Source organism: Lotus japonicus, chromosome 3 (assembly GCF_012489685.1).
Source record: "Lotus japonicus ecotype B-129 chromosome 3, LjGifu_v1.2".
In the NCBI taxonomy this organism is placed as follows: Eukaryota; Viridiplantae; Streptophyta; class Magnoliopsida; order Fabales; family Fabaceae; genus Lotus; species Lotus japonicus.
The window spans coordinates 94,990,382-95,004,778 of NC_080043.1; the positions used below are offsets into that span (position 1 = coordinate 94,990,382).

General features: G+C 40.2%; 2 protein-coding genes across 2 annotated transcripts; one reads left to right on the forward strand and one right to left on the reverse strand.

The window, feature by feature from the left end:
• Positions 1-4,617: 4,617 nt before the first annotated feature.
• LOC130745080 (uncharacterized) lies at positions 4,618-9,363 on the reverse strand. Its single transcript, XM_057597224.1, has 3 exons — positions 8,747-9,363; positions 6,230-7,602; positions 4,618-4,651 (listed from the first exon to the last, which is right to left on the reverse strand). Exons 2-3 carry the CDS (start codon positions 7,165-7,167, stop codon positions 4,618-4,620), a joined length of 972 nt encoding a protein of 323 aa, XP_057453207.1. The 5' UTR covers positions 7,168-7,602; positions 8,747-9,363.
• Positions 9,364-10,958: 1,595 nt separating this feature from the next.
• On the forward strand, positions 10,959-12,463 carry LOC130747727 (signal recognition particle 43 kDa protein, chloroplastic). Its single transcript, XM_057600741.1, has one exon. It carries the CDS (start codon positions 11,175-11,177, stop codon positions 12,306-12,308), a length of 1,134 nt encoding a protein of 377 aa, XP_057456724.1. The 5' UTR covers positions 10,959-11,174; the 3' UTR covers positions 12,309-12,463.
• The last annotated feature ends 1,934 nt before the right edge of the window (positions 12,464-14,397 follow it).

Genomic DNA, 14,397 nt, shown 5'->3' on the forward strand with positions numbered 1-14,397 from the left:
TGAACAAAGGCTGTTCATCAAGCGCTCCGCCCCCATGATGGAAGAATCTGTTAAAAGAGTTTGAAGAGTTAACTTCCACGAAGTAACCTCACTATGGGACTTGAAGATTGACTTCAACTCTTTGGTGGAAACAAATTTGGTTTTTGAGGCGGACCGTGAAAAAATGAGGAAGATCGGATTGAGGGAGGCTTGTCAAGCCATGATGACGAAAGGTTTGGAAATTGCAGCAATTTCCAAGATGATTGATCTTGAATCTGCTGGATTTGATGGCCTTTCAAGCGCCAAGCTCATCGAAGAAAAAGAAAAAGAAGTTGAGAAGATGAGAGCCACATTGAAGCTTTTGGAAAAATCCAAAAAGGCTACTGACAAGAAAGTCGCGGATCTGGCTTCGGAGGTTGGAAACTTGAAGAAAACTATTGAGGAAAACAACACGTCCATTCAAACAGTGACTGGAGAAAATGAGAAGATAAAAGCTGACCTTACCCAACTGACTACTGTCCACAACCAAGTTTTAGAAGAAAATTCCAACTTGAAAACTGAGGTGGCCGAACTAAAATATTCTATCTTAGAACAATTTGAAGCTGGTTTCGCCAAGGCGAAAGATCAAATCACTTTTCTCAATCCTGACCTGGCTATCAACTTGGAGGGTTCAAACCCCTATGCTCGTATCGTGGACGGAAAACTGATCAGCCCGGATAACGCGGATGGGGAAGGAGAATAGGAAGAAGAAGAAGAAGAAGAAAAAGAAGACAAGAATGAAGAAGAAAATGTCAACACCAAAGAAGGAGAGGGAGAAAACCATTAATGACAAGTCTTATTTCCTTTTCCTTTTTATCAAGCTATGTAAAAGACCTCCGGTCTCTTTAATTTTCGTCCCTTTCTTTCTTCGCTTTTATGTACTGAACTTTTCCCTTAACGTAATGAATTTCCTTTCAGCATTTACATGAGTACTTCACATTTTACTTGTTTCGCCTAAAAAACCACATATGTCTTAATTTCTTCGCCTAAAATCTAAAATTTCATAACTTCTGTAATAACATTATCCCTAATTCACCCCAAACAACTATCGCAGAAACTAATTCTATAACTAAGCATAACTTTACTTAATCATCTAAGTTATCATATAACTAGAAAATATAAGCAAAACTTCACTTAGTTATTCAAGTTAGCACATAACTTAAACATATAACTTAACACAAATGACATTTACTAACCTTTCACCAAATTCAGTCCGCCCTCGTCATTTAGTTGAGTACGTTACCCTCTCATTTTACTGTACATAGTAAAATACTCTTGAGTGAATCTCTTTAAATGTTTTAAAGTTTAAACTTAATCAACTACTTTGGAATCATAAGGCCTTTGTGTACATAACTTAGTCAAATTTTTCATTTTTGACATAGTTACTCATGGAAATCAAAGTCAAAATATTTGATTTCATTAGTATGCTCGCGTGGAGACTTGTGCTTAGTTTGGACAAGCTTAAATCCAATTTAAGACTGTGCTTATGAATTCGTGGTCGAATGCTCTTGTTTTAAGAGACTTACTTTTTTCTCAATTGTCTCACGTCGCCCAATTGATAGACCTTAGTTGATAAGTTTCCGCTATGGGTAAAAGAAATAAATAAAATGATGCGCCCTTGATCATTTAAAAAGGTTATGCCTCGTTAAAAACTCTCCCGCCTGGGGTAGAGAAAAGAGTGCATACCTGTTATTCATTAATAATTGATGCCTCGTTAAAAACTCTCCCGCTTGGGGTAGAGAAAAGAGTGCATCAAATTTAGTCATACATAACAAACATAGTCTCAAACGGTACAACCAACAAACATAACTTCAACACACACAAACTGAAACAACGAAACGTAGTCTTGGACAAACATACACTGAACCAAACTGACATACATTGAACCAAACTGTACAACACAAAACCAACTGAACGAACCACCCTGCACTTCAACTGTAATAGTAACGGAGATGCTGTGCGTTCCAAGCCCTTGGGACCCTTCGCCCCGATAACTCTTCCAAATGATACGCCCCTTGACCAAGCTCTCGCAGAATCCTGTAAGGTCCTTCCCAATTAGGTGATAACTTCGAATCATCAGGCCCCTTCGCCTTCCTACGGAGAACCAAATCACCAACTTTCATTTGCCTCGGAACCACTCTAGAATTGTATCGCCTTTCGGACCTCTGTTTTACCATTGCTTGCCTCAAACGAACTTCTGCTTGCGTTTCCTCTGCTAAATTGAGATCAACCAATCTATTCATGTCGTTCTGCTCTTCATTATAAGTCGCCACCCTGAAAGTTACATCTTGCAATTCTGCTGGGATCATAGCATCTACCCCGTAAGTCAACTTAAAAGGCGATTCGCCAGTAGTTGATTGAGGAGTAGTATTGTACGCCCAAATGACCGTGATCAACTCTTCAGCCCACAATCCTTTAGCTTCGTCTAGGCGCTTTCTAATTCCATTGAGAATGACTTTATTCGCTGACTCTACTTGACCATTTGTCTGAGGATGCTCAACTGAGGCGAAACGCATCTCAATTCCCATTCCTTCACAAAAATCCTTCACACTCCTGCTAGTGAACTGTGTTCCATTATCTGAGACGATAGTTGCTGGAACGCCAAATCTGCAAACCAACTTTCTCCAATAAAACTTTTTGACTTTTTCTGCTGTTATTTTCGCCATTGATTCCGCCTCAATCCACTTAGTAAAATAGTCTACCGCAACCAAAATAAACCTGATCTGAGAACCTGCCGGAGTGAACGGTCCCAGAATATCTACTCCCCACATTGCAAATGGCCACGATGAACTTATTGAGCTAAGAGTCTCAGGCGGCGCCTTATGTAAATCTGCATAAATTTGACACTTACCACACTTCTTCACATACTCCATACAATCCCCTCGTAAAGTTGGCCAATAGAACCCTGCTCTGAGCACTTTCGCCGCCAAAGATCTTCCCCCAACATGACTTGCGCACACACCTTCGTGAACCTCAAACATGATTCTTTCCGCCTCATCCTTGGAAACACATCTCAATAAAGGTATTCCAATCCCTCTTCTGTACAATTGACCGCCTAACAATGTGTAACGACTTGCCTCGCGAATTTGATCCTTAGAAAATGTCAGCACATCAGAACCTTCTGCCTCCAAACACTTTTTGATACGCCCTATCCAATCTGAATCCGCTAAAGTTAACACCATCATTGTCTCATCTTCTTCGATACTTGGGCTGCTTAAAACTTCCTGGATGACTGATTTATTGTTTCCCGGCTTCTTGGTGCTTGCTAACTTTGATAGAATATCTGCCCTTGTATTCTCCTCGCGCGGAACATAATTGACCTGCACTATGCCTATCTGCTTTATCAATCCTTGAGCTTTCAATAAATACTTAGCCAGCTGTGCGTCCCTCGCCTGATATTCACCCTGAATTTGTCTGGAAACTATCTGAGAATCTGTTTTAATTATTATGCTCTTGACTCCCATCTCGATCGCCAACTTCAGCCCTGCAATTATAGCTTCATACTCTGCCTGATTATTGCTTGCTTTAAAGTCAAACTTGAGTGACTGCTCAACTGTCACGCCACCTGGCCCTTCTAAAATGATTCCAGCTCCACTGCCCTTGACGTTAGACGAACAATCTACAGACAAACTCCATTCACCAACTTCCATATTTTTCTCACAGGAAGACATTTCATTGACAAAATCCACCAATACCTGTGCTTTAACCAGACCTTTCTTATCAAACGTGATTTCAAATTCCGACAACTCAACAGCCCAGGAAACCATTCTTCCAGCCAGATCAGGCTTTTGCAAAACTTGACGAAGTGGCAAATCTGTTTTTACCACAATTGGAAAGCCTTGAAAATAAGGTCTTAATTTCCTGGCGGAGATGATTAAAGCTAACGCAGCCTTTTCAATTTTTTGCTATCTAACTTCAGCTCCTTGAAGAGCATGACTCACAAAATATATGATCCTCACATCATCTTTACTTTCTTGCAACAAAACTGAACTAACTGCATTATCAGAAATGGAAATAAACATTGATAATGAAATACCTGGAACTGGTTTGGCTAAAATTGGTGGCCTGGATAAATGATCCTTCAAACTTTGGAACGCCTTCTCACATTCTTCAGTCCAATGAAAAGTTTTGTTCTTCCTTAAGCATTGAAAAAATGGTGCTGATTTTTCCCCAGAACACGGAAGAAACCTGGACAAAGCCGCTATTCTTCCTGTTAATTTCTGCACATCTTTAACTGAAGCTGGACTCTGCATATCAAGTATCGCCTTGCACTTATCAGGATTCGCCTCAATTCCTCTCCTAGTGATCATGAAACCCAAAAACTTTCCACTTTGAATTCCAAACGAACACTTTTCTGGATTAAGTCTCATGTTATGCTTTCTTAATTCGCCAAAAGCTTCTTCGAGATCAGAACAATGTGCCATCATTTCCTCTGACTTGACCACCATGTCGTCTACATAAATCTCCATGTTCCGCCCCACCTGCTTGTCAAACACCTTATCCATCAACCTTTGATATGTTGCTCCCGCATTCTTCAACCCAAACGGCATATTCTGATAACAATAGTTCGCCTGATTTGTCATAAAAGCTGTCTTCTCCTCATCGGGCTGGTACATTCTTATCTGGTGATACCCTGAATATGCATCCATGAGGCTAAGCATTCCGAACCCTGATGCCCTATCAACAAGCTTATCAATATTTGGTAAAGGATAAGAATCCTTAGGACAGTGTTTGTTCAAATCTGTATAATCCGTGCACATTCGCCACTTTCCATTAGCCTTCTTCACCATAACAACATTCGCCAACCAAGTTGGATACTTTACCTCCCTAATAAATCCAGCTTCCAGTAACTTATTTGTTTCCACCTTCACAGCCTCTGCCTTTTCTTCGCCCATCTTTCTTTTAAACTGAACAATAGGTTTCGCCCCGGGATTTAAAGCCAATTTGCGACATAAATTCCAGATCAGTTCCTGGTAAATCCCTTGCACTCCATGCGAACAAATCCATATTCTCAGATAATAACTTTACTAACCTGTTTTCCTGACTTGTAGTTAAATTGACACCAACTTTCAAGTTTCGCTCCCCAATCTGGATCGCCTTAGTTTCCTCTTCTGATTTCATCTTGTGCTCACTAAATCCCTCTCGAGGATCCAAAATAATTTCTGATTGTTCTAAATCCACCTCATAGACCCGATGCCCCTCTTTCACTGCCTTCTTACCCATGTGCCCATACTGCTTGAAGCTTTCTGAATAACACTTTCGAGCAACCATTTGATCAGCCTTTAAAATTCCAACTCCTCCTTTACTCAATGGATACTTCGCCGTTAAATGTCTTGTAGAAATGATCGCCCCCAGTCTGTTTAGTGATGGCCTCCCAATAAGTACATTGTACGGTGAAGTACACTTTACTACCAAAAACTTAATAGCAAATGCCTCCGCACTCTTCCCTTCTCCAAAAACAGTCTTCAATTCCACATATCCTCGAACAAATACTTTTTCTCCAGAAAAACCCACTAAAGAACCATCATAAGGCAATAAATCAGATTCACTGAGCCCCAACTTTTCAAAAGCGTCACCATAAATCAAATCCGCTGAGCTTCCTTGATCCAAAAGTACCCTCTCAATTTCATAATCCGCAATCCTCAGCATTACAACAATTGGATCGTCTTCGTGAGGTTGTACTCCCTCAAAATCTCGCATAGTAAACGTTATATCGGGTTGATTGGTTGCCCAACTTCCCCAATCGTTAGAGTAAACAGCATTAATAGAATGAACGTACCTCTTACGAGCTGAGTTAGTCATTCCTCCGCCACGAAATCCACCAAAAATAGAATGAATTCGCCCCTTTGCTTTTCCATCTGACTGCCTATCTTGACCATCTTCCTCAATCTCTTTTCCATCTTCGGTTCGTCTTGTTGAAGTTCCTGCTTCATCTGAATTGCTTCGCCCTTCAAGCTGCTTCATATACCCAGCCTTTATCAATTTATCAATCTCCTTCTTCAAAGTAAAACAGTCATCAGTATTGTGTCCTGAAATCCTGTGATACCCACACCACTTCTTCTTATCTACATAACCCGTTGACGGCTTTGGCTGTCGCGGAAAACGAATAACATTCGCCTCCAGACATGTGTGCAAAGCTTCAGTCAAATTAACCGCCAATGGAACTGGACGATCATTTTGGTTCCGAGTCCACGTCATCGAATGTCCTGGCCCACGCACTCCATACGGTTGAGCACGATTTTTTAAATTAGAACGATTCTCAAATCGTCCGTCATAACGGTTACGATTGTTATACCCTGCGTTGCCACGTTCGGTCCATCCCTTCGAATATTGATCTGCAACCGCTCCCTTCTTCGTCTCAAACTGCTGTTTCTGCCCTGGAACCGCTGCATTCGGGCGGTTGTTCTTGATCCGATCACTCTGCTCCTCCCTGATGTATCCTTGTACCCTTTCGCGCAAATGCACCATTGTCTCCACAGGTTTTCTACTCAAATTACTGTTCAAACCACCCGGCTTCAAGCCCAATTCAAAAGCTGCAATGCAAATTTCTGGCATTTTATCCTCCAAATGAACAGATAATTGATTGAAACGCCCCATGTAAGACTGCAAAGTCTCATTTGGTCCTTGACGAACATTAAATAATGTCGCCGGAGTTACTTTTTGTGCACGACTGGTAGAAAACTGAGACAAGAACTTTGTAGATAATTCAGTGAAATTGACAATTGACCTTGACGGTAGAGTTGTAAACCAAATCATCGCCGATTTCTTAAAAGTTGATGGCAACATTTTGCACTTCAACGCGTCTGATGCGCCTACAATGACCATTTTCGTGTTGAAATACACTAAATGGTCCTTTGGATCTGAATCGCCATAGTAAGAGTCAAGTTTCAATGTCTTTAAATTGTCTGGGACGGCAGTGTTCGCTATTTCCTCTGTAAAAGGTTGAAAGTCCACCACCGTCTCAGCCATTCTTCGATCGCCCTCTCGTAAACCCTGAGTCTGATTGATATCAGTAAGTTGATTCTGTAACTGTTGATTATGTTGACGAAGTTCATTGAGATCGTCCATGATCCGCTGAAGAACATCGGGAGGAACATTATTTTGTTGAACATGATTCCTCTCTCCGTTCGCCCCGGATCGAGTCACCATTGCGGTGAAAATTGAAGCCTAGGAAAGTATCCTTCGGCCCCACGGTGGGCGCCAATGTTCCGGTATGGAACCACTGAGCGGGCTAATCGAAATAGAGAGCGAACACAAAGTAAACAAGATAAGTAAAAATGTGTAAAAATGATAGGGTCCCCCCACCGCTTGGGTGGTGCCTTTATTTATAGCTTGGGTTTTTAATCCGGAAGGATCATGGGTGACCCGGCCCATTAAGTACAGAATATTAGTTAGCCCAATTACATAACAACTACGTTCGCCCATATCAAACCAGGCCGGTTTGGGCTTCACTCTGGCTCTGCTTCGAGTAGCTTTTCACGAATTTAAAGGAACTGGGCCGCTGACAAAAATATTAGTATTTGGGCTTACGCTTCCTTGAGGCTGGGAATTGTGCGTAGAAAGTAGTGCTGCTGCCTTCAGCTTCTGTATTCACATAATAATCAGAATTCAATGAAATGAGTTAATTCTTACCTTAAAGTAAAACTGAACAAATCTTAGATGAATGTCGTTGGAACTTGGAAGGACACAATAGAGCTCCAAGTTCCACAAACAACGAGGATTACATGCAAGAAAACATTTCAACAATCAAATTAGTGTATGAGTTGAGAGGGAGTTTCAGAAACTCAGTTATAACTCATGTAAATGATAAGGATGAATAATGTGTTATAAATAGGGATGACAATTTTGCCCAAAACCATAGGTACCCGCCCGAACCCGATCCGATTTGACGGGCAAAATCCGAGTTGACTGGATTTGGGTTTGGGTTTGGGTTTTACCCGTTCCTGTAGCCATTTATGGGTTTGGATTTGGTATTAGTTAAATCCGTGCCCATACCCGCCCAAACCCGAACCCAAAGATACCTGAAACATAAAATTACAAAAAAAACCCTCATACATATATATATATATATATATATATATATATATATATATATATATTTATAAACTTTGTTCTTAGTGTTTGATGATTAATTGTACTTTTGTATGTTTGAGAAAGTAAACTTTAAATTATTGTTGTCTCACTTTAGTGATGGATGAGGATGATGAATAGTATTTGTTTTTTTTTCTTTATATGAATTTCACTTTTTTTTATATGAAAGTAAGTTCTGGATTGAGTTGCTACGTAACTAATGGGCTTGGGTTTGGGTTTCGGGTAAATCCGAAACCCAATGGATTTGGGCATGGATTTCATTTTATCGCCCATAAGGGTTTGTGTTTGGGTTTGGGTTCTGGGATTTGGGTTTGAGTTTGGTAATTGTAAAACTCGTGTCCGATCCTACCCGTTGCCATCCCTAGTTATAAACCATAAAACTTGTATTTATAGGGTAGCCTTCTTTGGCAGGTGGTCCTTAGCCGCAGTGGCGGACCTACCACCTGGCTTGGTAGGTCCATTGCCCTACCTCAAATAAAAAAAAAAAAATTCTTTGGACCAGGTCAGTTTTTTGGCCCAAAAAAAAAGTGTGAAAAGGCAAAATTTATAAGGAAAGGGAAAGTTAAGGGGCTTAATGATAAAAACACAAATTACAAGTCTTTTTAGAAAAAGAAAAGGGAAAGTAAGGAACCCTAACTCCCTAATCCAGTAATCCGATCGATGAATGTTGCTCCATCAATTGCTCCCTACACTACTGAAGAAGAATCAAGATCAATTGCTTGCTCCCTTCACCAGATCTCTTTCTTTCTCTCACTCTCAGTCTCAGCCTCTCAGGTAAAGCTTGCTTACTCCATCAATTACTTGCTTCCTGTACTCTGGCTTTGGTCTGGCCCTAGCTCTGTTGAACACTTGAAGTGTTGATCGATTGTATGTGGGTTGAGACTTGAGAGTCTGAGACGCTGGTCGCTAGGTGAGAGTGAGTGAGGCGTGGGTCGGTGGCCAGTGAGAGAGACAGAGAGTGAGTTAAAGAAAGAGGAGGAATGGATGATGACATGATGTTCATGTATTATGTGAGGGGTTGTAGGAGTTTGAGAGTTGAGACTTGAGAGAGATGAGAGACAGAGAGTGAGGCGTGGGTGTGACTGTGTGAGAGTTTGAGAGAGACAGAGTGAGTGAAAGGGGAAAAAAATAAGAGGATTGGGATTTTTTATGTAACAATAATTGAAAGGATCAGAATTAAAGATGAAGATGATGACTTTTTGGACCACTTGAGATTATCCATCGACCATCAATGCATTCTAATGTGGGCATGTGGCATTTATGATTTATATATTAGTAGCACATGGCAATCTGTAATTGTTAATGTTACAAGTTACAAGTTGTAGTGCATAGAGTAATTTGAATTTGCTTGTGCTAGTGCTGTAGTGCATAGAGTGAATTTGAATTTGAAAAGCTAGTGCTGTAATATATACACATTCATTATTCATTATTCATTATAGGATGAAAAAGATATAAAGGTGAAAAATATCATTATAGGATGTACTACTCCACACTCCACATAATGTAATGCACTTTGTGTAATGTCTTTACTATCATGAATTTTTTATGTTACAACTACTAGTGCGTAAGGGCATAAGTGCTTAGTATTAAATTGTGCTTTTCAAAGCTATGGAAATTAGAATGTGCATTGATACTAATTTCTAATTATGTTTTTCTTTGTTGCTTTTTTAGACCATTAAATTTTAGAGATGAGGAAGTTTTTGGTTGCTAAAGCAAGTGTTGAGAATGTGAATGTTGTGCAACCGGAGATCGAAGTAGAACCACCGCCAAATGCAGCCAATGAGTTTAATCCAAATGAGATTGTGCGTGATCCAGGTCGTAGGAAACAAATTAACGAGTATGCTCCGAATATTCAAGATGAAGTGAAAAGGGCATATATATTGAAGGGTCCAATGCTTTAGTGAAGGAACTAATAATGTGCTTGATTGCTTCTCATGTCTTGACCCCAAAAACTCTTTCTCTATGTTTAATGTTGATAAGCTTGCTCATCTTGCTAATATTTATCATGCTGACTTTTCTGATGATGACCGTGGAACAATAAAGGAGCAACTTGCCACTTATATACTTCAAGTGAAAAGTCATGCTTCCTTTTCTACTTGTGATAATGTTGCAAGTTTGGCTATGAAGATGGTTCAAACTGAGAAACATTTAATATTTCCATTGGTCTACAGACTTATTGAGTTGGCTTTGATATTGCCGGTGTCGACAGCATCTGTTGAAAGAGCTTTTTCAGCAATGAAGATTATCAAGTCCATATTGCGCAACAAGATCAACGATGAGTGGTTCAATGACTTGATGATATGTTACACCGAGCGGGAGATATTTAAATCACTTAATGATGATGATATTCTTCGAACATTTGCCGCAAAGAAGACTCGGAGAATGCATTTGCCCCGTGATTTTACTTAGCGCACTATTGATATGTTCCATATTTTTTTATCTTGTATTGACTTCTTGGATATGTGGTTTATAACTATTTATATATTGTAGTCTGTGAATTTGGCTTTTAAAATGTGCCCAGGCTTCCCAAAATTTCTGGTTCCGCCACTGCTTAGCCGCATGCCCTTTCTCATTGGTCTTGGTCCTCGAATGTACAAGCAAAACATTGCCAGACGAGATATTTCTTCTTGAGTCATTCAACCTGACCTTATGACAAATGCTTTAGTGCATGCTTTTAAAATCGATTGAGATATCCTCATCGTGGCTGAGATGTCTTAATGGGTGGCGAACCCGGCGAAAACAAATGTGTTTTCACATGAACTTCTAACTTGGAAACGAATACTTCATAAGTTAATAGAGATTGTCCTTGGAATCTACCAGACTTGTTCCGGTAAAAGGGCATGCAATGTTTTCATTGGCGCCAATATCCAAAGTGTATTGCAAAAGTGAAGTGTAGAGAAAAAAACAAAACACATTCAATCAATCGTAACCACAAAGTGGATGTGATTCCTTATCCTGTAAACTCAACTCTCCATTCCATCTCTCTCAGCTGCCACATGTTCAACAAATTATCAAAACCACAAACACAGCAACACACACACACACTCTTCATTTTTAGTTAAGTTATGGAAGCTGTTTTCCTCACCAAACCTTCTTCTTCTTCTCACCTCAAATTCAAACCACCTCCAAACCCCAACTTCCTCTTTCCCCACCACCGCCAATCTCTCCCCATCCGCCGCCGCAAACCCCTTCACTTCCCCGCCATCTCCGCCGCACTCCAAAACCAGCAGGAAGCCCCCAATGACACTGCTCAAGAAGATGAATCCTACGGCGAAGTCAAACGAATCATCGGCAGCAGAGCCCTTCCCGACGCCACCGCCATGGAGTATCTCATCGAGTGGAAAGACGGCCACGCGCCGTCCTGGGTCCCCGCTGATTTCATCGCAAACGACGTCCTCGCCGAGTACGAAACCCCCTGGTGGACCGCCGCAAGGAAAGCCGACGAGGCCGCGCTTAAAAACATCCTAGACACCGGCGATGACCGCGACGTCGACGCTGTTGACACCGAAGGCCGCACCGCACTCCTCTTCGTCGCTGGACTCGGCTCAGAGCCCTGCGTGAAGGTGCTAGCAGAAGCCGGCGCGAACATCGACCACCGCGACAACGCCGGTGGGATGGCGGCGCTGCACATGGCGGCGGGGTATGTAAGGCCTGGCGTGGCGAAGCTGCTGCTGGAGCTGGGCGCGGATCCGGAGGTGGAGGATAAACGCGGGAGGACGGCGTTGGATCTGGCGAGGGAGCTGCTGAATGCGACGCCGAAGGGGAACCCGATGCAATTTGGGCGGAGAGTGGGGCTGGAAGGGGTGGTTAGGGTTTTGGAAGGGGCGGTGTTCGAGTACGCGGAGGTGGAGGAGATATTGGAGCGGAGGGGGAAGGGTGAGAATTTGGAGTATCTCGTGCGGTGGAAGGACGGTGGTGGAAACGAGTGGGTGAATGCGAGGTTTGTGGCGGAGGATCTGGTGAGGGATTACGAGGCGGGGCTGGAGTACGCGGTGGCGGAGGCGGTGGTTGGCCGGAGAGTTGGGGATGAGGGGAAGTTGGAGCTGTTGGTTAAGTGGGTTGATTTGGAACAGCCCACTTGGGAGCCCGAGGAGAATGTGGATCCTGAGCTTGTTAAGCTCTATGAGCAAAGTAACAATCAAGCCCAGCCCAGTAGTAATGGGCCTGCTTCGAATCAGGATGGCCCAGAAACTTTGTAAATTTACTTGAGCCCATATTAATTGTTCTTTTGCTTAATCATATACAATTTTGCATTTTGGTTGTCACTTACTAGTAGTGTAATGGAATTCGAGAATGTGCATTCATTATTATGAGAATTCGTAAGTAATGTGTGAAATGTGAAAGAGATTCAAGACATCAGTTGGCGTATGCCTTCAGTTCGTTGTCACTTACTAGTTATGTGACTGTTTGATTTTAAGTTGAATTCAATTGAACGCTAAGGTAGGTGTTGGATTTCTTTTCCCCCCTCTAAATGCCCATTCTTGAAATTTGTTCAACGTGATTTTCAGCTGAAAATCAAATCAAATTAACATCTAGTGGCTTAGGCCTTGGATGTTAGTTGCTTTCATCACAAGAACTCAAAAACTATTGGCATTAAAAACAAGAGTTTAATGGATATGCATTGTAGTTTTACATTGACAATTAATCACAGTATGTCACGTAGGAGAGTTTCATGGCCTAGCTATTGTTAAGAGTTACTGAGGCTGCTGGTTTTCGGGTTTTTGCGTGGTATAGCTATTGCTTGGGCGAGATATTTTGTGGCAGGGAACTAGTGCCTTATTTTTCTATTGTCCTTGAGATTGTATTTGTTACATTTGCTTTTCTTCCTCCATGTATTTGGTCATAGCACCCCTTGTGCTATTTTTGAATGCAATTCTTTAGCTTATAAAAAAAAATATAGTAGACTTTGTTACATTTATTTTAAATTTTAATTTAAACAAGAATATATTTTCTGATTCGATGAAATACAATTGAATTCCGTGTAAACAAATTTTACACTGACAGAGCATACTCAATACTCATTTAATTCTAAAAACAATTCTCTTAACATTTTTATCATTATCGAATTTGTATGATCATTATTACACACTTCTGATATTATTCAATAAAAATTGAAAACAATAGTAGAAAAAAACGTGTTTACCTTTCCTCTTGTTATAAACCGCGTGGCCAACGGCGCAAGTAGCAAACCACGAATAAGGCTACCTGTATATTTAATGCATGAAAAAATGATGCGTGTGGCCCCTCATTAATTCCAAGTGTACTAGTCTAGTATTGCATTCCCAAGTCATAGGCTCATAGCAATTCAATTTCAAATTTTCAATGTGTTTATTTTAATATTATTTTCATTTCCATTACAATAATGTTACTTATACACCTCTCATTTGAGGTGGAAAAGATGGAATGAAGAGAGATATAGGAAGAAAAAAAAAAGTAAGAGAAAGAAAGTATGAGATTTGATAGATGATAAGAGGAGAAAGATAAAAACAAAAAGAAGTAGAAATAAAATATTTAAAAAATGAGGTGTGTATATATCATTGTTGTTTCCATTAACATAAACCAGAAGACACACCCTAATTTAAAAAGACATGCATGAAATCATATCGCTAGGAGCCATCCTTCAAAACAGTATGCTACCTACTCAGCAACGGAACAGTGTAGCGTAGGCAATAGCCAATAGGCTACAAGTGCAAACAAAACCAAAGTTCACACACAGAAACAAGGAAACCATCTACTTCAAGTACAAATATTAAGACCCACAACTATGGAAAAACCATCTTGTTTAGTACTATATTCCATTCACCAATCACTCCACTATTTGCCAATCTGGAATTGCGTATAACAATTTGATTTTTTCATCAAAAGATATAACTATATTTTTATAGTATGTTAATCTTTTATATAATTAAATATTATAGTATCATGAGTTAAATTTATTATTACTCTTAGTTAGTGCATGTGCTTAGATTTCCATGAAAAATATATAAAAGTACTTTAAAATTTCAATAGAATTTTATCTCTCATTAAACTGATTAAAGAATGAAAGAAAGGTTAATTCTAGTGAATGTAAATAGAAATGAACTCTTACTTTATTAGTTGAGTTGTTAAACCTAAAACGAAATTCACATCTCACATAATTAAAGTCTAAATAAAGGAAAACAACTAATTTCTTTTTTTTTTTGAATTTTGAAAAAAAAACAACTAATTTCCATCATTACAAATAAAAACATTTTTCCTCATCGCCATTATAAAATGTACTAACCAAAGGTCAAATAAATGAAACAATCC

Bases quoted from the DNA above. Each gene is read 5' to 3' on its own strand.
- LOC130745080 (XM_057597224.1), bottom strand. From the start codon at position 7,167: ATGGTGACTCGATCCGGGGCGAACGGAGAGAGGAATCATGTTCAACAA. The intron at 4,652-6,229 runs GCCAGGACATTC...ATGCATATTCAG, and splicing joins CAACCGTATGGAGTGCGTGG to GGTATCACCAGATAAGAATG.
- LOC130747727 (XM_057600741.1), top strand. From the start codon at position 11,175: ATGGAAGCTGTTTTCCTCACCAAACCTTCTTCTTCTTCTCACCTCAAA.